This window comes from Drosophila takahashii, chromosome 2R (assembly GCF_030179915.1).
Source record: "Drosophila takahashii strain IR98-3 E-12201 chromosome 2R, DtakHiC1v2, whole genome shotgun sequence".
In the NCBI taxonomy this organism is placed as follows: Eukaryota; Metazoa; Arthropoda; class Insecta; order Diptera; family Drosophilidae; genus Drosophila; species Drosophila takahashii.
This window is the reverse complement of record NC_091679.1, coordinates 17,817,285-17,839,220: the sequence shown is the minus strand read 5'-3', so window position 1 is coordinate 17,839,220 and position 21,936 is coordinate 17,817,285. Positions and strand designations below refer to the sequence as shown.

At 43.1% G+C, this 21,936-nt stretch overlaps 2 protein-coding genes across 2 annotated transcripts; both read right to left on the bottom strand.

Moving 5' to 3' along the window:
* Nucleotides 1-316: 316 nt before the first annotated feature.
* Nucleotides 317-7,255, bottom strand: LOC123002526 (uncharacterized). The gene is made up of 3 exons (XM_070212060.1): nt 7,247-7,255; nt 7,151-7,191; nt 317-1,387 (listed from the first exon to the last, which is right to left on the bottom strand). The coding sequence occupies exons 1-3, from the start codon at nt 7,253-7,255 to the stop codon at nt 574-576; spliced, it is 864 nt and encodes a 287-aa protein (XP_070068161.1). The 3' UTR covers nt 317-573.
* Nucleotides 7,256-7,465: 210 nt separating this feature from the next.
* On the bottom strand, nt 7,466-18,547 carry LOC123002524 (uncharacterized). Its single transcript, XM_044392837.2, has 3 exons — nt 18,539-18,547; nt 18,443-18,483; nt 7,466-8,536 (listed from the first exon to the last, which is right to left on the bottom strand). Exons 1-3 carry the CDS (start codon nt 18,545-18,547, stop codon nt 7,723-7,725), a joined length of 864 nt encoding a protein of 287 aa, XP_044248772.2. The 3' UTR covers nt 7,466-7,722.
* Between the last annotated feature and the right edge of the window lie 3,389 nt (nt 18,548-21,936).

Here is a 21,936-nt window from a genome sequence, read left to right as displayed (position 1 = left end):
CCGCTCAGCTACAGCACCAATGCAGCTCAGTAATGTCCCCAACTCAGCATGGCTTTATGAAACGAAGATCAACGACTACAAATCTTCTTGAGTTTACTTCAGTCATCAGAAGCGCTTTTAAAAATGATAATCAAACCGATGTTATTTTTACGGACTTCAGTAAAGCTTTCGATTCCGTGAACCATCAGTTATTATTAAAAAAATTAACACTGAAAATCCGTGAGATTTTTCACGGAAAAGAATATGTTACAAATGCGACTACGTTAAGCAACCTAGCTGGGGATTTTCCACTCGAACGAAAAACAGAGCAGCAGTCCAATTTTAATCCATTTATTGCGCTGGCGCAGCCAGCGGTTTCAAGCGATAACGAACGACTGACTCCCACGAGCAGTGCGAACAATTACAAGAGTTCCGAAGTTACAAGCTTATCAGTATAAGAGTAAGCGACTCAGCTATGTGGTGAGCTTGAGTGCAAACCCAAACAAAGCTCGTATGTGAATGCGAATATTAACATTATGTTTTGTTTACAATTCAGATAATTCTTTTCATTTTTAAATTCATGTTTTCCTATTTTTAATAATTACAATCCAACATTCCGACCCCGTTAAAGGCCTCCGGCGCTTTAACTTCCTCGTTTGTGCTGCTTATTGGCAGCAACGCCAGTTTGTGGATTGCGCGCTTGATGACGCCTCCAGACGTCTGAATTTCGGCGACACGCACTCTGCCGTCCTCGCCGAATAATGTTGCCACCACGCGCCCTGTAAGCCACCGTTGCGGCGGCAGATTGTCCTCGTGGACGAGAACAAGGCACCCAATCTTTAGATCGGGGCCCTCGATGCTCCATTTGTTGCGCTGCTGCAGGCTGGCCAGGTAATCCTTGGACCAGCTTTGCCAAAACTGCTGCTTGAGCGCAGACAGCATTCGCCACCGCTTCAAATATCCGAAGCTTGCCTTGCTGCAGATTTCGTTTGTTTCGGATTCTGGCGGCAGCGTAAGAAGAGGCTGACCGATGAGCAAATGTCCTGGTGTGAGAGCTTCTCCATCGTTGGGGTCGTTGCCAGGCGACGCAATCGGACGAGAATTGAGCAGCGCTTCTACCTCCACTAGGTGGGTGCTCAACTCGTCTGCTGTGAGCTTGGCGTTGCCGACCCCTCGCAGCAAGCGATGCTTGGCTGCCTTGATGGCTGCCTCCCATAGCCCGCCGAAGTGTGGTGACCTCGGTGGGATAAACGACCACTCGACGCCCCTCTGAGCCGCGTACGCCGTCAGTTGATCCTTGTTCCGGTGAAACGCTACGTGCAGCTCTTCGAGAACCTTGCTCGCTCCCACGAAGTTGGTGGCGTTGTCGCTGTATACCTTCTCCGGAAGACCTCTCCGTCCGACGAACCTTTTGAACACAGATAAGAAGCTGTCAGTAGATAAATCAACAACGAGCTCAAGATGAACAGCCTTTGACGAAAAACAAACGAAGACAGCCACATAAGTCTTTTTGGGGGGTTTCCCACGGAGTTTCAACGAGACATAGAATGGACCGCAGAAGTCTACCCCAAAAATCAAAAAGGGTCGAGCTTTCCTAACCCGATCGGCGGGCAAATTGCCCCCATTATCTGACCAAGTAGCTTGGGCTTATAACGGAAACAGTGGACAGCTACGGACAATCCTCGTACACGCCTCTCGTGCGTTGATAAGCCAAATCTGCTGCCTCAAGAGTGATACCATCACTTTGGCACCTGCATGATAATGAGTCTGATGCAAATTGCGAAGAAAGAGGGTAACAAATTGTGACTTTTGAGACAGCAATAATGGAAATTTAGCATCATAACGAAAAGGCGCATTACCCAACCTGCCTCCAACACGAATTAATCGAAAGGTCATACCATCAAGCTCCATTGTGTGTATGAAGGGATTTAGACGTTGAAGATGTGGGGCCAAACATTCTGATTTCTCTAACTTAATGTGTTCTGAACCAAACTCAAGGTTCTGAAGTACTTGGACCAGCCTAACGAACGATATTTTTAGTTCTTGTGCCGAAATATTTACGTCTCGACGCCGCTTTTTCCCTTGAATGAACCGATTTACGTATGCCATAATCCGAAGTAGTTTATTGTACGACGAGCATCTTCCAATAAGATCAGTAATCACGTTAGGTTGGCTTTTTGTTACGGAACACACTGCCACGCTTTTCTTGTTCTCGGACAGCTGTAAATCAGGTGAAACTTCAATCTGATGAAGACGAGGCCACTCGTCTTGACTTCTGAGCAAGAATTCTGGTCCGTTTTCCCACAGAGTACACTTCAAACCATCTGTTCAGTCGCAGCAATAGTTATAAGTCAGCGCTCTGAAGTATCATATATCGGGTCAAGCCGTCAGAAACATTATCAATGACCCACTTATTGGCACAAGCTTATTCTGCTGAATTGTAACTATCCGGGCTTGCATAATGCAAAATAACCGACACTTTTGATTTATACCTATTCTGTTAACCTATGCACTTTTTACCTATAAATACCGTTAAGTTTATACAATAAAATCAGTAACAATTTTGACTCCTACAATCAAGTTTTACTCATTTTGCATTCAACAGAGGCTGTCGCTCTAGTCTTCAGATCCTCATATGCAATCCTTAGTCCAACTGGTCCAAGTTCTAGTTGCGACGACTTTAGGCAGACAGTTTATGTACTGTATGCCAGGCACCTAAGCCAATCAATAAACATTTTGGTGACCCCGACGTGATATCACCAAGAGATCACACCATAGAACACAACGTTGGAGATATCTTCCATACAAGTCCTTTTACCCAAGTCGTCAACAAGGCGACAGATTAAGGACACCTGAGCAAAGTCGACTCAGGAAGTTGGAAGACTGGTCAACAAGGCGACCAGCTCCGTCAACGATTTGATAAAATCGTTTTTTGTGATCCCGGTAAACGGATTTAGATCATCCAATCCCGGACACATTTTCGAAGTTGTCAACAGGCGACACTTTGAAACCAGAATCAAACCTTCTCAGAATACGAGAACTCAGCACCACAGTTGCTGTCATCAAACTTACCCAAATCATTCATAAGTGTTAAAAGCTTCTTAGACCATTTCGGTTGCGAATAGGAGCGTATCCAGCTATACAAGCAAATAAAACCCTCCCAACGGGTCAGAAGTTTTTAACACAAGGTAATAAATATGAGTGACATGGAGGAACAAGCCGTCAAAGAAACACTTGACGTGCAAGAGGAGATCAGTCAAGAAATCTCCAAATTTATCATCAACTTCAAGAAAGATTCATCGGAGAGGAAATCAAGTCCGAACTATTATGAAAATAGACTAACCATTCTCGATGACACTTGGAATCGATTCACAACGAATGATCTCAAGATTCCTCAAAAGTATAGAACTACGTTATACATGAAGTTCTATAACGACTGTCGTGAGTCATACGACAAATATCGAGCTATCATACGGGACGGCATGGAACAATCAACAAGCCAAGCCGAGGTAATTCCAGACCCAACTGGTAACCCTGCAAGCATTCAGCATCCCACGATAGGGTTCCAGAAACTAATATCTGCATGTCGTCGACAAAAGGCAATATCAGATTCTATTAGGCGCGCTCTGAAAGAAAATTCAGGTACGGGAAAGAGCGTAACAAGTGATTTGATAAAATCACTATGGGCGCAAACGCAAGAGATCCATTTCTCGGTACATGAAGAATACGATGATCCAAGCAAAGGAGGATATGACATGAAATCCTTCCTGAAACTTGAAAAGGAAATTCAAGATATCTTAGGAGCAAAATCAAGCTCCTCGAGCAATGAAGATATGGGCACTTCCAAAAAAAAGTCCACCAAGCCAAAAACCTTGAAACTTGAATAAAACATATTTCTACATGATTTTGCCCTGATATTAGTTTCTAATTAGTTGGATACTGAGCTTAACTACAAATTTTGAGTATAGTTTGATTATTTTTATGACAAACCCCACCAATATACGCAAAAATCAGTTTTTGGCTATTTTTTTGTTATTTTTTGGACCTGTCTTCTGTTGTAAATTTATCCTATAGGAATGCTAATATGTGACATTTTTCTGTACTGAATGCTTCATTCACATGCTAAACTATTAAGTTAAAAGCAAAACATCCAGCAATTGAGAGATAGAGGTAAAGAAATCCGCTTTACAAAACAGTCGGAAAAAATGTCCCGAGCGACATGTCCCGAGCGAATGTGGTTGAAACTGCATAAAAAAAAAACGGCAAAGAATTTTTGAGTGAAACCAAAAGCATTTCACAGCGACATGTTTGAACAACATTCTAAAAAAATCGCATTCAAATATTCCATCAGAATTCGCTAATTTCTGGTGTTGTATGAACTTCCCTGAAATCCACTTCTATTTTTGTCCCGAGCGAATACGGCAGTTTTTTACCGATATCTTAAAAACTAAAAGTGGTACAAAATCAAGATTTTTACCAAAAATTGAGCTTGGGAAGAGTGAAAAGAAAAGCCCATAATTAAAATTAAAATCCATTGTTTTACAATTTTTTTTCAACTTTAAAGGTGTGCAAATGTCCCGAGCGACATTTTGGAAGTGCCCATATGCATTTGCCCAGAGTCAGCATCCCCAAATTCGATGGGGATCTACTCAAATGGACTCAGTTTTTTGACTTATTTAAATGCATGGTCCATGATACTAACATGCCGACGGTACGGAAAATGTGGTACCTAAAAACCACCGTAACTGGAGAGGCTGAAAGATTGATAAGACATATCGATCTTAAGGAAGAAAATTACCTCAGCGCCTGGGGTATATTAGTCGATTCCTACAACAATCCCCGACATGTGGCAGACACGATTCTCAATCGTTTCCTGCATCAAAACACAGTTAGTGACGATCCAAGGTCATTAAAAGAGTTGTACATTATAACTATCGAGTCTCTAGCATCATTAAAGGGACTGGGCATCGATGTATCAAGTTGGGATACAATATTGATTGCCATCATCAAGCAAAAATTGGATCTTGCAAGCAGAGCCCTATACGAGCAGTCGTTAGATGGGTCCCGAGAGTTACAGGGTCTCGACACACTGCTCAGTTTTCTGGACCAGCGCATCCGAGTTCTTGGAACAGGAAAAAAGGGACAACAATCAAGAAAGGAACAGAAGGGTCCTACATGCTCATCAGCCAGTACTGGAAAAGGACCATGCTGTCAATTTTGCAAAAGGAATCACTGGCTCTATAAATGCGATGACTTCCGCAGCAAAACAATACCCGAACGAGTTAATTGGGTACAAAAACACAGACTGTGTGTCAACTGCTTCAGCAATGACCATAAGGCAAAGGATTGCCGTGGTCGCCCGTGTTTTAAGTGCGACAAGAAACATCATACTTTGTTGCATCTGGAAACCACATCAGGTGCATCATCCAATCAACATTCACCTACTGTAGGTGCAGCAAGCAACAAGAATTATAACTTGCTGGCCACAGTCAAAGTATCAGTGAAGGCTAGCAATGGTCAAGTTGCTACCTTCAGAGCGCTGCTATATTCAGGATCACAAATAAATCTGATTTCCGAACGAATGGCTTCAGTACTATCACTGAAACTTCATGGAACTTCTCTACGGATCGAGGGCATTGGAGGCAATCCAAAAACCAGTAGAGCAAGAGCAAGCGTTCAAATAAAATCAATGCATAACGCCTTCACACAAGAAGTTGAAGCCTTTGTCCTACCACACATAATAGCTGATCAACCGGCGCATCAGTTAAATTCGGCAAGCCTACAAATCCCAAGCAACATAGCTCTAGCCGATCCAAATTTCGATAAGCCAGGAAAGATTGACATGCTTATCGGAGCAGAGCACTACTATTCATTGCTGCTGCCAAACCAGTCTATACTAAAGACAGGAGGACCAGTTCTTCAGAATACAAAACTTGGATGGATCATTGCCGGACGGATCTCCTCGGATCACGATTCAGCGGCGGTTTGTGCCGCCGCAGCTACAGACGAAGAAGTTGACAGACTATTGGAACGATTCTGGACTCTAGAAAATCTTGAAACCGAGGAAAGGCATCGATCACCAATAGAGGCTCATTGCGAAATGCACTTCGTAGGAAACTTGGGAGTTGCAAAGGATGGCAAATTTGTTGTGAAACTCCCATTTTCTGAACAGTCTTCAGCCCTGGGGGCATCACAGAAAACAGCCACGAATAGATTTCTGGCTCTAGAAAGAAGAACGTCACCTGAAGTCTGGAAAGGCCACGTGGACTTTATGAATGAATACGAAGCACTCGGACACATGAAACAAGTGCATCAAACAGATATACCCGCTAATCACTACTTCATTCCACATCACTGTGTGCTGAAGCCGAAGAGCAGTACAACAAAGTTGAGGGTAGTATTCGACGCTTCATGCAAAACCACCAGCAACAAGTCTTTGAACGACATACTCTATGCTGGACCCACGGTGCAAAGCGAGCTATTTGCAATTCTATTACGCTTCCGCACTCATAAATACGTGTTTACAGCGGACATAGAGAAAATGTATCGGCAGGTGTGGATACACCCTGACGATCAATATCATCAACTAATATTCTGGAGAAGGAATCTATCAGATGATCTTAAATATTATCGGCTCAAAACCGTAACTTACGGTACAACGTCAGCCCCATTCCTAGCAACAAAATGCTTAGATTACTTGTCCGAGAAGGCAAAGGATCAATTCCCGCTTGGATCGTCTGCTCTAAAGCACGATTTCTACGTAGATGACTGTCTCACTGGAGCAAACAGCGTTGCGGAAGCAGTCCAAATTCAAAAGGAATTAAATAAAATACTGTTACCATCCGGTTTCAAGCTCCGAAAATGGTGCTCCAATAATGGGCAAATTCTAACAGACGTTCCCGAAGCAGACACCATCTAATTAGTGAGGACGATGTTTTACAAAATTTGCACACAATCAAGACGTCTTTCTCTTCTGGCCCTGATCTTGAATCGAGCTGTATCTTAAAAAAATGTGCCGATGCTTTGTGCAAACCGCTATCTAAACTGTTTCAAATATCCCTCCTTCATTCATTTTTACCTGAAGTTTGGAAGGAAGCAAGTCGGACATTAAAAACTACCGTGGTATTGCAAAACTAAGCGCAATTCCCAAGTTTTTCGAACAGCTTATTACCGCTCAGCTACAGCACCAATGCAGCTCAGTAATGTCCCCAACTCAGCATGGCTTTATGAAACGAAGATCAACGACTACAAATCTTCTTGAGTTTACTTCAGTCATCAGAAGCGCTTTTAAAAATGATAATCAAACCGATGTTATTTTTACGGACTTCAGTAAAGCTTTCGATTCCGTGAACCATCAGTTATTATTGAAAAAATTAACACTGAAAATCCGTGAGATTTTTCACGGAAAAGAATATGTTACAAATGCGACTACGTTAAGCAACCTAGCTGGGGATTTTCCACTCGAACGAAAAACAGAGCAGCAGTCCAATTTTAATCCATTTATTGCGCTGGCGCAGCCAGCGGTTTCAAGCGATAACGAACGACTGACTCCCACGAGCAGTGCGAACAATTACAAGAGTTCCGAAGTTACAAGCTTATCAGTATAAGAGTAAGCGACTCAGCTATGTGGTGAGCTTGAGTGCAAACCCAAACAAAGCTCGTATGTGAATGCGAATATTAACATTATGTTTTGTTTACAATTCAGATAATTCTTTTCATTTTTAAATTCATGTTTTCCTATTTTTAATAATTACAATCCAACATTCCGACCCCGTTAAAGGCCTCCGGCGCTTTAACTTCCTCGTTTGTGCTGCTTATTGGCAGCAACGCCAGTTTGTGGATTGCGCGCTTGATGACGCCTCCAGACGTCTGAATTTCGGCGACACGCACTCTGCCGTCCTCGCCGAATAATGTTGCCACCACGCGCCCTGTAAGCCACCGTTGCGGCGGCAGATTGTCCTCGTGGACGAGAACAAGGCACCCAATTTTTAGATCGGGGCCCTCGATGCTCCATTTGTTGCGCTGCTGCAGGCTGGCCAGGTAATCCTTGGACCAGCTTTGCCAAAACTGCTGCTTGAGCGCAGACAGCATTCGCCACCGCTTCAAATATCCGAAGCTTGCCTTGCTGCAGATTTCGTTTGTTTCGGATTCTGGCGGCAGCGTAAGAAGAGGCTGACCGATGAGCAAATGTCCTGGTGTGAGAGCTTCTCCATCGTTGGGGTCGTTGCCAGGCGACGCAATCGGACGAGAATTGAGCGGCGCTTCTACCTCCACTAGGTGGGTGCTCAACTCGTCTGCTGTGAGCTTGGCGTTGCCGACCCCTCGCAGCAAGCGATGCTTGGCTGCCTTGATGGCTGCCTCCCATAGCCCGCCGAAGTGTGGTGACCTCGGTGGGATAAACGACCACTCGACGCCCCTCTGAGCCGCGTACGCCGTCAGTTGATCCTTGTTCCGGTGAAACGCTACGTGCAGCTCTTCGAGAACCTTGCTCGCTCCCACGAAGTTGGTGGCGTTGTCGCTGTATACCTTCTCCGGAAGACCTCTCCGTCCGACGAACCTTTTGAACACAGATAAGAAGCTGTCAGTAGATAAATCAACAACGAGCTCAAGATGAACAGCCTTTGACGAAAAACAAACGAAGACAGCCACATAAGTCTTATTGGGGGGTTTCCCACGGAGTTTCAACGAGACATAGAATGGACCGCAGAAGTCTACCCCAAAAATCAAAAAGGGTCGAGCTTTCCTAACCCGATCGGCGGGCAAATTGCCCATTATCTGACCAAGTAGCTTGGTCTTATAACGGAAACAGTGGACGCAGCTACGGACAATCCTCGTACACGCCTCTCGTGCGTTGATAAGCCAAATCTGCTGCCTCAAGAGTGATACCATCACTTTGGCACCTGCATGATAATGAGTCTGATGCAAATTGCGAAGAAAGAGGGTAACAAATTGTGACTTTTGAGACAGCAATAATGGAAATTTAGCATCATAACGAAAAGGCGCATTACCCAACCTGCCTCCAACACGAATTAATCGAAAGGTCATACCATCAAGCTCCATTGTGTGTATGAAGGGATTTAGACGTTGAAGATGTGGGGCCAAACATTCTGATTTCTCTAACTTAATGTGTTCTGAACCAAACTCAAGGTTCTGAAGTACTTGGACCAGCCTAACGAACGATATTTTTAGTTCTTGTGCCGAAATATTTACGTCTCGACGCCGCTTTTTCCCTTGAATGAACCGATTTACGTATGCCATAATCCGAAGTAGTTTATTGTACGACGAGCATCTTCCAATAAGATCAGTAATCACGTTAGGTTGGCTTTTTGTTACGGAACACACTGCCACGCTTTTCTTGTTCTCGGACAGCTGTAAATCAGGTGAAACTTCAATCTGATGAAGACGAGGCCACTCGTCTTGACTTCTGAGCAAGAATTCTGGTCCGTTTTCCCACAGAGTACACTTCAAACCATCTGTTCAGTCGCAGCAATAGTTATAAGTCAGCGCTCTGAAGTATCATATATCGGGTCAAGCCGTCAGAAACATTATCAATGACCCACTTATTGGCACAAGCTTATTCTGCTGAATTGTAACTATCCGGGCTTGCATAATGCAAAATAACCGACACTTTTGATTTATACCTATTCTGTTAACCTATGCACTTTTTACTTATAAATACCGTTAAGTTTATACAATAAAATCAGTAACAATTTTGACTCCTACAATCAAGTTTTACTCATTTTGCATTCAACAGAGGCTGTCGCTCTAGTCTTCAGATCCTCATATGCAATCCTTAGTCCAACTGGTCCAAGTTCTAGTTGCGACGACTTTAGGCAGACAGTTTATGTACTGTATGCCAGGCACCTAAGCCAATCAATAAACATTTTGGTGACCCCGACGTGATATCACCAAGAGATCACACCATAGAACACAACGTTGGAGATATCTTCCATACAAGTCCTTTTACCCAAGTCGTCAACAAGGCGACAGATTAAGGACACCTGAGCAAAGTCGACTCAGGAAGTTGGAAGACTGGTCAACAAGGCGACCAGCTCCGTCAACGATTTGATAAAATCGTTTTTTGTGATCCCGGTAAACGGATTTAGATCATCCAATCCCGGACACATTTTCGAAGTTGTCAACAGGCGACACTTTGAAACCAGAATCAAACATTCTCAGAATACGAGAACTCAGCACCACAGTTGCTGTCATCAAACTTACCCAAATCATTCATAAGTGTTAAAAGCTTCTTAGACCATTTCGGTTGCGAATAGGAGCGTATCCAGCTATACAAGCAAATAAAACCCTCCCAACGGGTCAGAAGTTTTTAACACAAGGTAATAAATATGAGTGACATGGAGGAACAAGCCGTCAAAGAAACACTTGACGTGCAAGAGGAGATCAGTCAAGAAATCTCCAAATTTATCATCAACTTCAAGAAAGATTCATCGGAGAGGAAATCAAGTCCGAACTATTATGAAAATAGACTAACCATTCTCGATGACACTTGGAATCGATTCACAACGAATGATCTCAAGATTCCTCAAAAGTATAGAACTACGTTATACATGAAGTTCTATAACGACTGTCGTGAGTCATACGACAAATATCGAGCTATCATACGGGACGGCATGGAACAATCAACAAGCCAAGCCGAGGTAATTCCAGACCCAACTGGTAACCCTGCAAGCATTCAGCATCCCACGATAGGGTTCCAGAAACTAATATCTGCATGTCGTCGACAAAAGGCAATATCAGATTCTATTAGGCGCGCTCTGAAAGAGTATTCAGGTACGGGAAAGAGCATAACAAGTGATTTGATAAAATCACTATGGGCGCAAACGCAAGAGATCCATTTCTCGGTACATGAAGAATACGATGATCCAAGCAAAGGAGGATATGACATGAAATCCTTCCTGAAACTTGAAAAGGAAATTCAAGATATCTTAGGAGCAAAATCAAGCTCCTCGAGCAATGAAGATATGCATTTGCCCAGAGTCAGCATCCCCAAATTCGATGGGGATCTACTCAAATGGACTCAGTTTTTTGACTTATTTAAATGCATGGTCCATGATACTAACATGCCGACGGTACGGAAAATGTGGTACCTAAAAACCACCGTAACTGGAGAGGCTGAAAGATTGATAAGACATATCGATCTTAAGGAAGAAAATTACCTCAGCGCCTGGGGTATATTAGTCGATTCCTACAACAATCCCCGACATGTGGCAGACACGATTCTCAATCGTTTCCTGCATCAAAACACAGTTAGTGACGATCCAAGGTCTCGAGTCTCGATCTCGAGTCTCTAGCATCATTAAAGGGACTGGGCATCGATGTATCAAGTTGGGATACAATATTGATTGCCATCATCAAGCAAAAATTGGATCTTGCAAGCAGAGCCCTATACGAGCAGTCGTTAGATGGGTCCCGAGAGTTACAGGGTCTCGACACACTGCTCAGTTTTCTGGACCAGCGCATCCGAGTTCTTTTGTATTTGTATTTGTTTATTTAAAGCAATGTACTGCTCAAAAGACTTAAAATTATATACATAGCATAAAAATATCATAAATGTAAAAAAAAACAATAAGTAGGAGAACTAATTAAGTCGATGTAGAAAGGAACGCAATGACTTTTAGCGAATTAGCCTTGGCAGAGCACTCATAGGATATGAGGTGATAAAGTTCATTATAGTTATCACATAGGATTCGGAAGGGGTCGAAACGGGAGTAGTTTGACCTGCACACAGGAAGTGCTAATGGACGGAATCTGCGAGTAGCTCTGCAAGGAACGTTCCAATTGAGGGTGGCTAACAGATCAACTGAGTCGACGGCGCCAGTGATGAGTTTGTGAAGTAATATCACACCATAACAGGTCCGACGATCCTTTAAGGTAGGTAGATCCAAGAGGCGCAACCTGTCTCTATAAGATGGCAAACGGCGTCCCTCCTCCCAGTTTAAGCCTCGTAGTGCAAAAAGGAGAAATTGCTTTTGGACGGATTCTATCATATTTTGATAGTGCTCATATTGTGGAGACCAAACACTGGAGCAGTACTCAAGTGTAGGACGAATTAGAGAGACGTAAAGGAGCTTAGTGGTGAAAGGGTCATCAAATTCCTTAGACCAGCGTTTTATGAAAGCTAATAAGCATTTAGCTTTATTGGAGATGGTACTGACGTGGCTATTAAAACAAATCTTGTGGTCAAATAGGACACCAAGATCAAGAACAGTATCAATGCGTTCAAGTGCAGAGTGATCTATTGAGTATGTACAAATATATGGATTGGATCGATAAAATGACATGGATTTACATTTATCAGGATTGAGCAGTAGCTTGTTGACTAGGCACCAGGATTGAAGGTTATTTAAGTCGAGCTGGAGCTGCATGTAGGAACTAGGTGAGGTCAGATGCATACACAACTTGACATCATCCGCAAACATAAGTACTTTGGAGAACTCAATTACTTGAGGAAGATCGTTGATAAATAAGCCAAATAGTAAAGGACCGAGGTGACTGCCTTGTGGTACACCCGAATATACGGAAACAGCTTTTGAATAAATGCTGTTGTACTGGACCTTTTGGGTACGATTTGTTAAATAAGAACGAAGCCATGTCAGTAGAGTTGGAGGAAATCCGAGGAGGAGGAGCTTGTGGAGCAGTAGCTCGTGGTTGACCGAATCAAAGGCTTTACTAAAGTCAGTAAAGATAACATCAGTTTGCATTGTGGATTTAAAGCCTTGACTAATGAAGGTCGTAAACTCAAGCAGGTTAGTTGTTGTAGACCGGCACTTTGTGAAACCATGCTGCTTAGAGGATATTAAGGAGCGACACTGGTGCTGCAGTTGATCGCAAATAAGTTTTTCAAAGAGCTTAGGAATAGCACTAAGTTTGGCTATGCCGCGATAGTTGCTGATATCAGATTTACTACCTTTTTTATGTAGCGGAATAAGAAAGGATTCTTTCCACATAGATGGAAATGTGCCAGTAGCAATCGACTTATGAAAAATCATAGTTAATGGAACTGCAAGTGGTATGGCGCAATGTTTGAGGACACAGCTTGGAACCATATCAGGACCCGCAGAGAATGATAATTTAATCGTGGATAGGCTACGTAGAACTTCTGCTTCATCAATTAGAGGATTGAAAATGGCGTCAGTGTGGGGTAGCTGGTAGGAGTAGCTACAATTGATTCCGGTATTATTTTTGCAATAGGTGGATTGGAAAAAGTCCGCAAACAGGTTGCCAATATCTTGATCATTCGATGCAGATACATTATTTAGCTGTAGTGATGGAGGAAATTTGTTAGCTTTGCGCTTTGAGTTGACGAAGGAATAAAATAATTTAGGATTGCTGCGAAATTCGTTTTTACAGCGTAGGAGGTAGCTGTTATAACATTCAGAATTATGCAGGAAGTAATTGGATTTAGCAACGCTGTATTTGGAAAAATCAGACTGAAGTCCTGTTTTGGCGAACTTCTTAAAAAGTTTAGTTTTTATATTTTTTAAGTGAGCCAAGTGTTTGGAAGACCACGGAGGGCTGTTAGAGTTATTAACAACTGTGGAAGGGACTAATTCATCAAATATGGAATGAAGGACATTATAAAAAGTTGAAATGGCCTCATCAAGATGAAGACTATCAAGACAAGACCAATCCACTGAAGATAGGGATCTCGACATTTGCAAATAATTTACATGCCGAAAACAACGAGTCCGCAATGGGGCCTCAAAGAAATTGGGTACCCGAAAAATGCCACTAATGGATAGTTGGAGTGTAGGATGATGAGAGTCCTCAGGAGTGGTCAATGGAGAGGTACGTGTGACAATGGCATCACAAAGGTCAGACACAAAAATAAGATCTAAAAATCTTCCATTCGCATTAGAAATTGAGTTAACTTGACCAAGAGATAAGTCAATAAGACCGTCGACAAAATCGTTTTGATCACCAGGAACGAGGGCAATTAGATCGACACAAGGAGACCAGGATAGGTACGGAATATTAAAGTCACCCAGTATTATAATATGGTCTGAGTCAGAGGAATATGATGAGATATTCTGGATAGCGGAGAGGTGTTGCATATAGATCGAAGCCTCAGAGCATGGAGGAATATAGGAGCAGGTTACAAATATGTTGCAGTTAGGAAGACATATTTTGACTGACATGAATTCAATATTACCAGCATTGGGAATGGATACAACTTGGGATGATATTTCAGACTTTACTGCGATTAGGACACCCCCACCTCGTTTAGAGGGACGGTCACGTCTATAGAGGAAAAAATTATTGGTAAGTATTTCATTATCAGATACCGTTGGATTAAGCCAAGTCTCAGTAAAAGCAATAACGCTGGGATCAAAAGCAGCACTGTCAGTATGCAATCTGAACAGCTTACTGAGAAGGCCACGGACATTTTGATAATGTAATACAAAATCTAGTTTTTTGGAACTGACGGATTTGTATTTATAGCTGGTTCTTTCCGATCAAACTCGTGAACAATCGTATTAACTGGCCATAGTGCAGGATTTAAAGCACGGGAAAAATGTGTATCAGGCAGAATTATTTTAAATGAAGAAACTTTTCTTTTGTAAGCAAAATTAAATTTTGTTACAACAAAGTTTTCAGGAGAGGCTTGGAGCTCATCGCTTAGGTGACCTTTAATTTCATCGATGGTAGTATCTGGCCTTAGACGCGACACAAAAATGGCCTTCTTTGGCATGATTGCTTGTGGCGCTACAGCTTCGAGGCGTCTACGGTTTGCGCCTGCTGGATGACCATTATTAACCGCAGCCAGGAGGGGCCTGCGATTTCTTTTGGAGGAACCAGGACCATTATGTACATTATGTACAACCGACGATACTTGACCAGAGGATACTGGCGGTGCCGTTTTAACGGAGGATACCGACGGTACCGCGTTGGCGGATTGTGGAAGGTTGAATTGTAAGGCACCAGGATCAGGCTCAGGATGAGAGCCAGGGGCCAGGTCTGCACAGATAGACTTAGGAGTAACAAAATTAAGCACTGGAGCAGGAATTGCCAATCTAGTAGGAGACATGGCTGATTCAATGGTAGGGCACAATAATAAAGGACCCGGCAGTGGAGGCACAAGGTTATTCGAGGATACGTAGTTTTTATCGTTTACACTGGCGTTGGCAGAAACTAATGAAGCGTACATTAGTGAGCTATTGGAGGAGCCAGGATCCCTCATGGATGAAGGTGGAATAGTAGGAGTAAGGTGGTTTATTAATTGGCCAGTTGGAGGAGAAGAAAGCTTTGTTGGAGTTTCCTTAATTATTTTTAGCCCATTAAACTGGGACTCAACGGCTATCAGCTTCTCGTGAAGGTGACTAAACAGCTTCTTGATCTCCCTGAAGCCAGTTCGAGTTTGCCGCATGAAGGAACGCATCTCGTCCGTAATCTCACGGCACGCGGAGCAAGTCCAAAGAAATCCAATTCTTTTGGAAATAAGATCCCCAATACGACCATGTACGCCGACACCGGCGCACTTGCAATGCGCAGTATTCTCGCATAGCCAGCACAACAAATAAGTTTCGCCAGCAATAACGCCGTTGAACTCGCATTTTTTGGCTGAGCAGGATAGACTCATTTTTGAATGCACTCAGGTCACTATGCAGAGCAAAGTAAGAGCGGCGAAAGATTAAGGCAACGCGTGGAGAGCAGCGGAATACAGAGCAGCAAGCTACAACGTTCGGATTTAAGAGCGTAAGTTAGCAGGAGGGCTTGCACTGATCGGTGAATTTAGGCGACACGCACAAAGCGGAGAGCGGGAAAAGTGCCGTTAGAGTAATAACGGACCGGCAGCTCCGAGAGGCGTACAGCAGGAGAGCGGGAGAATAAAAACAACAACACAATACTTGCTGTGACAAAGCAGACGCTTTGTTGTTGTTTGCTGGCTGAAGTTAATTTTCTGGTTTGTTTATAAATTAAACACTTTTATATTAACTGTCCGAGCTCGGATTTGATTTGAACAGGAGGAGTTTATGAACCACAGAACTTGTAGGCTAATTTAGCGATTAAATTTAAAATTTTATCACTCAAATAAACAAAAGATTCTGGAGCAACAGAAAAACACGACCGGCTTAGGCAAAGGTAGTTGAACGTCAACAATCAAGAAAGGAACAGAAGGGTCCTACATGCTCATCAGCCAGTACTGGAAAAGGACCATGCTGTCAATTTTGCAAAAGGAATCACTGGCTCTATAAATGCGATGACTTCCGCAGCAAAACAATACCCGAACGAGTTAATTGGGTACAAAAACAAAGACTGTGTGTCAACTGCTTCAGCAATGACCATAAGGCAAAGGATTGCCGTGGTCGCCCGTGTTTTAAGTGCGACAAGAAACATCATACTTTGTTGCATCTGGAAACCACATCAGGTGCATCATCCAATCAACATTCACCTACTGTAGGTGCAGCAAGCAACAAGAATTATAACTTGCTGGCCACAGTCAAAGTATCAGTGAAGGCTAGCAATGGTCAAGTTGCTACCTTCAGAGCGCTGCTAGATTCAGGATCACAAATAAATCTGATTTCCGAACGAATGGCTTCAGTACTATCACTGAAACTTCATGGAACTTCTCTACGGATCGAGGGCATTGGAGGCAATCCAAAAACCAGTAGAGCAAGAGCAAACGTTCAAATAAAATCAATGCATAACGCCTTCACACAAGAAGTTGAAGCCTTTGTCCTACCACACATAATAGCTGATCAACCGGCGCATCAGTTAAATTCGGCAAGCCTACAAATCCCAAGCAACATAGCTCTAGCCGATCCAAATTTCGATAAGCCAGGAAAGATTGACATGCTTATCGGAGCAGAGCACTACTATTCATTGCTGCTGCCAAACCAGTCTATACTAAAGACAGGAGGACCAGTTCTTCAGAATACAAAACTTGGATGGATCATTGCCGGACGGATCTCCTCGGATCACGATTCAGCGGCGGTTTGTGCCGCCGCAGCTACAGACGAAGAAGTTGACAGACTATTGGAACGATTCTGGACTCTAGAAAATCTTGAAACCGAGGAAAGGCATCGATCACCAATAGAGGCTCATTGCGAAATGCACTTCGTAGGAAACTTGGGAGTTGCAAAGGATGGCAAATTTGTTGTGAAACTCCCATTTTCTGAACAGTCTTCAGCCCTGGGGGCATCACAGAAAACAGCCACGAATAGATTTCTGGCTCTAGAAAGAAGAACGTCACCTGAAGTCTGGAAAGGCTACGTGGACTTTATGAATGAATACGAAGCACTCGGACACATGAAACAAGTGCATCAAACAGATATACCCGCTAATCACTACTTCATTCCACATCACTGTGTGCTGAAGCCGGAGAGCAGTACAACAAAGTTGAGGGTAGTATTCGACGCTTCATGCAAAACCACCAGCAACAAGTCTTTGAACGACATACTCTATGCTGGACCCACGGTGCAAAGCGAGCTATTTGCAATTCTATTACGCTTCCGCACTCATAAATACGTGTTTACAGCGGACATAGAGAAAATGTATCGGCAGGTGTGGATACACCTAGATGAAGATGCGTATCATCCCACACTTGAGGTTACTTTAGAAGCATCAGCTCCTTTACTGTCATGTCCCGAAATCGAACCAGCAACTTTTCACTGTTTTCGAAGAGCTAAATTTGCTGAAATGAATAGGCATTTATCGCAACTCGATTGGTCTTTTATGGATTCAAATGATAATCCCTCACATATTGTAGAACAGTTTTATAGCTTACTATATTTAGCCTTCGATAAGTTCGTTCCTTCATTTCCCACTGGAAACGCATCTCATAAGCCTCCGTGGTTCTCTCGTCGACTCTCTTTCCTTAAAAACACCATGTCTAGACTTTTTAAGAAATATAAAAGAACTGGGCTGCAAGTTGACCATTCTAGGTATCTAATTGCTCGTTCCAATTTTTTAGTCCACAATTCCGATTGTTACAACAGTTACCTAAACCGTTGCAGAATCGAATTCCAAGACAATCCCAAGCAGTTCTTCGCATTTGTTAATTCGAAACGAAAATCGCCACTTTTTCCATCATGCCTTCATCTTGATACAATATCCGCCTCTAGCGACTCCGATATTGCGAACTTATTCGCACAATTCTTCCAGTCCACGTACTCTTCTTTTAGTTACGATAACACCTCTTCCTACCCATACTCTCTTCCTCATTCCAACTGCTTTTTCACTCCACTAATTAGTGAGGACGATGTTTTACAAAATTTGCACACAATCAAGACGTCTTTCTCTTCTGGCCCTGATCTTGAATCGAGCTGTATCTTAAAAAAATGTGCCGATGCTTTGTGCAAACCGCTATCTAAACTGTTTCAAATATCCCTCCTTCATTCATTTTTACCTGAAGTTTGGAAGGAAGCAAGTCGGACATTAAAAACTACCGTGGTATTGCAAAACTAAGCGCAATTCCCAAGTTTTTCGAACAGCTTATTACCGCTCAGCTACAGCACCAATGCAGCTCAGTAATGTCCCCAACTCAGCATGGCTTTATGAAACGAAGATCAACGACTACAAATCTTCTTGAGTTTACTTCAGTCATCAGAAGCGCTTTTAAAAATGATAATCAAACCGATGTTATTTTTACGGACTTCAGTAAAGCTTTCGATTCCGTGAACCATCAGTTATTATTGAAAAAATGAACACTGAAAATCCGTGAGATTTTTCACGGAAAAGAATATGTTACAAATGCGACTACGTTAAGCAACCTAGCTGGGGATTTTCCACTCGAACGAAAAACAGAGCAGCAGTCCAATTTTAATCCATTTATTGCGCTGGCGCAGCCAGCGGTTTCAAGCGATAACGAACGACTGACTCCCACGAGCAGTGCGAACAATTACAAGAGTTCCGAAGTTACAAGCTTATCAGTATAAGAGTAAGCGACTCAGCTATGTGGTGAGCTTGAGTGCAAACCCAAACAAAGCTCGTATGTGAATGCGAATATTAACATTATGTTTTGTTTACAATTCAGATAATTCTTTTCATTTTTAAATTCATGTTTTCCTATTTTTAATAATTACAATCCAACATTCCGACCCCGTTAAAGGCCTCCGGCGCTTTAACTTCCTCGTTTGTGCTGCTTATTGGCAGCAACGCCAGTTTGTGGATTGCGCGCTTGATGACGCCTCCAGACGTCTGAATTTCGGCGACACGCACTCTGCCGTCCTCGCCGAATAATGTTGCCACCACGCGCCCTGTAAGCCACCGTTGCGGCGGCAGATTGTCCTCGTGGACGAGAACAAGGCACCCAATCTTTAGATCGGGGCCCTCGATGCTCCATTTGTTGCGCTGCTGCAGGCTGGCCAGGTAATCCTTGGACCAGCTTTGCCAAAACTGCTGCTTGAGCGCAGACAGCATTCGCCACCGCTTCAAATATCCGAAGCTTGCCTTGCTGCAGATTTCGTTTGTTTCGGATTCTGGCGGCAGCGTAAGAAGAGGCTGACCGATGAGCAAATGTCCTGGTGTGAGAGCTTCTCCATCGTTGGGGTCGTTGCCAGGCGACGCAATCGGACGAGAATTGAGCAGCGCTTCTACCTCCACTAGGTGGGTGCTCAACTCGTCTGCTGTGAGCTTGGCGTTGCCGACCCCTCGCAGCAAGCGATGCTTGGCTGCCTTGATGGCTGCCTCCCATAGCCCGCCGAAGTGTGGTGACCTCGGTGGGATAAACGACCACTCGACGCCCCTCTGAGCCGCGTACGCCGTCAGTTGATCCTTGTTCCGGTGAAACGCTACGTGCAGCTCTTCGAGAACCTTGCTCGCTCCCACGAAGTTGGTGGCGTTGTCGCTGTATACCTTCTCCGGAAGACCTCTCCGTCCGACGAACCTTTTGAACACAGATAAGAAGCTGTCAGTAGATAAATCAACAACGAGCTCAAGATGAACAGCCTTTGACGAAAAACAAACGAAGACAGCCACATAAGTCTTTTTGGGGGGTTTCCCACGGAGTTTCAACGAGACATAGAATGGACCGCAGAAGTCTACCCCAAAAATCAAAAAGGGTCGAGCTTTCCTAACCCGATCGGCGGGCAAATTGCCCATTATCTGACCAAGAAGCTTGGGCTTATAACGGAAACAGTGGACGCAGCTACGGACAATCCTCGTACACGCCTCTCGTGCGTTGATAAGCCAAATCTGCTGCCTCAAGAGTGATACCATCACTTTGGCACCGGCATGATAATGAGTCTGATGCAAATTGCGAAGAAAGAGGGTAACAAATTGTGACTTTTGAGACAGCAATAATGGAAATTTAGCATCATAACGAAAAGGCGCATTACCCAACCTGCCTCCAACACGAATTAATCGAAAGGTCATACCATCAAGCTCCATTGTGTGTATGAAGGGATTTAGACGTTGAAGATGTGGGGCCAAACATTCTGATTTCTCTAACTTAGTGTGTTCTGAACCAAACTCAAGGTTATGAAGTACTTGGACCAGCCTAACGAACGATATTTTTAGTTCTTGTGCCGAAATATTTACGTCTCGACGCCGCTTTTTCCCTTGAATGAACCGATTTACGTATGCCATAATCCGAAGTAGTTTATTGTACGACGAGCATCTTCCAATAAGATCAGTAATCACGTTAGGTTGGCTTTTTGTTACGGAACACTCTGCCACGCTTTTCTTGTTCTCGGACAGCTGTAAATCAGGTGAAACTTCAATCTGATGAAGACGAGGCCACTCGTCTTGACTTCTGAGCAAGAATTCTGGTCCGTTTTCCCACAGAGTACACTTCAAACCATCTATATCTCTTCCACGTGACACCAAATCAGCCGGATTCTCTTCAGTAGGCACATGACGCCAGACTACATTTTCTGAAAGCTCTTGGATCTCAGATACTCTGTATGCAACAAACGTTGCTAATGTGAATGGATCCCTTTTCAACCAATATAATGTGACTTGAGAGTCCGACCAGAAATTTATGCTTTCCAAGTTAAAGTTGTTAAGCAAGGGAGCTACTTGAGCCCATAGCTTAGCGAGAAGATGCGCTGCACACAACTCGAGCCTTGGAATTGACTTTGTTTTAAGGGGAGACACTCGAGACTTGGCGGTTAGCAGTCTCGATAGACCAGTTGTCCCAGCCATGGTACGGATATCACTATGGACGGCAGTCCATGTAGTGACGAAGCGCACAAGGTGAGTGTGCGAAGGCGACTACTATTATATAGCCGCAAAACTGAAAATCTGGTGTGATAGTCCGATCGTAATGAGTAATACACTAAATTAAAGGTATTGCTAAAACTTAAAGGATTGCATACCAAGACCTCGAGAAAATTACTTGGTTTGGGAGAGAGAGCGGTGAAAGTGTAAAAGTGAATGTTTAGAAATTTGGATCTGTTGGGGCCGGTGGGGATAAATGCCCCCTCGAAATGTTTTAGTTGTATTCCTTTTGAAAATACCCGTCGAATGAGGGGTCATTTGTCAAAATCCGTTCAAAAGTTATAGCCAAAATAAGGTTTTCTTCTTCTTCCCAAAATGAAAATTTAATTCTGTTTGTCAGTTTGTTAGTTTGTCCAAAACATGTTTTTTAAGTTTTGAAAATTTGATATGACGTTCATCACATCGATATAAAAAACTTTTGTTCTACCACTTTTGGAAAAACTAGCTACTTTAGCGGGAAAACAGCTATAAATAGCTAAAATTCGGAAAGCCGTAACTTCTATACTACTAAAGCTACAGACTTGTGCTGCATCTCGTTTGAAAGGTATTTTTAAATGCTATAAACGCCTTTTATATGCAATTTGTGTAAATGTAATAGTTAAAAATATATGAACAAAAGAAAATTTGTTTAAACTTTTTTTAGCTTTTTTTAATTTTTTCTAAAACGGCTCTAACGATTTTCCTAACAACTTTAAACTGTATAGCCCTTGAGATTCCTTAAATTTTGGTATATATCATGTTTATGTAAAAAATCGCGTTTAAAAGTTATTCAGA

Excerpts from the sequence above, each read along its gene's own strand:
- LOC123002526 (XM_070212060.1), bottom strand. Across the intron at positions 1,388-7,150 it reads ATTGGTGCTGTAGCTGAGCG|GTTCGTCGGACGGAGAGGTC; the intron begins GTAATAAGCTGT and ends TGTGTTCAAAAG.
- LOC123002524 (XM_044392837.2), bottom strand. Across the intron at positions 8,537-18,442 it reads ATTGGTGCTGTAGCTGAGCG|GTTCGTCGGACGGAGAGGTC; the intron begins GTAATAAGCTGT and ends TGTGTTCAAAAG.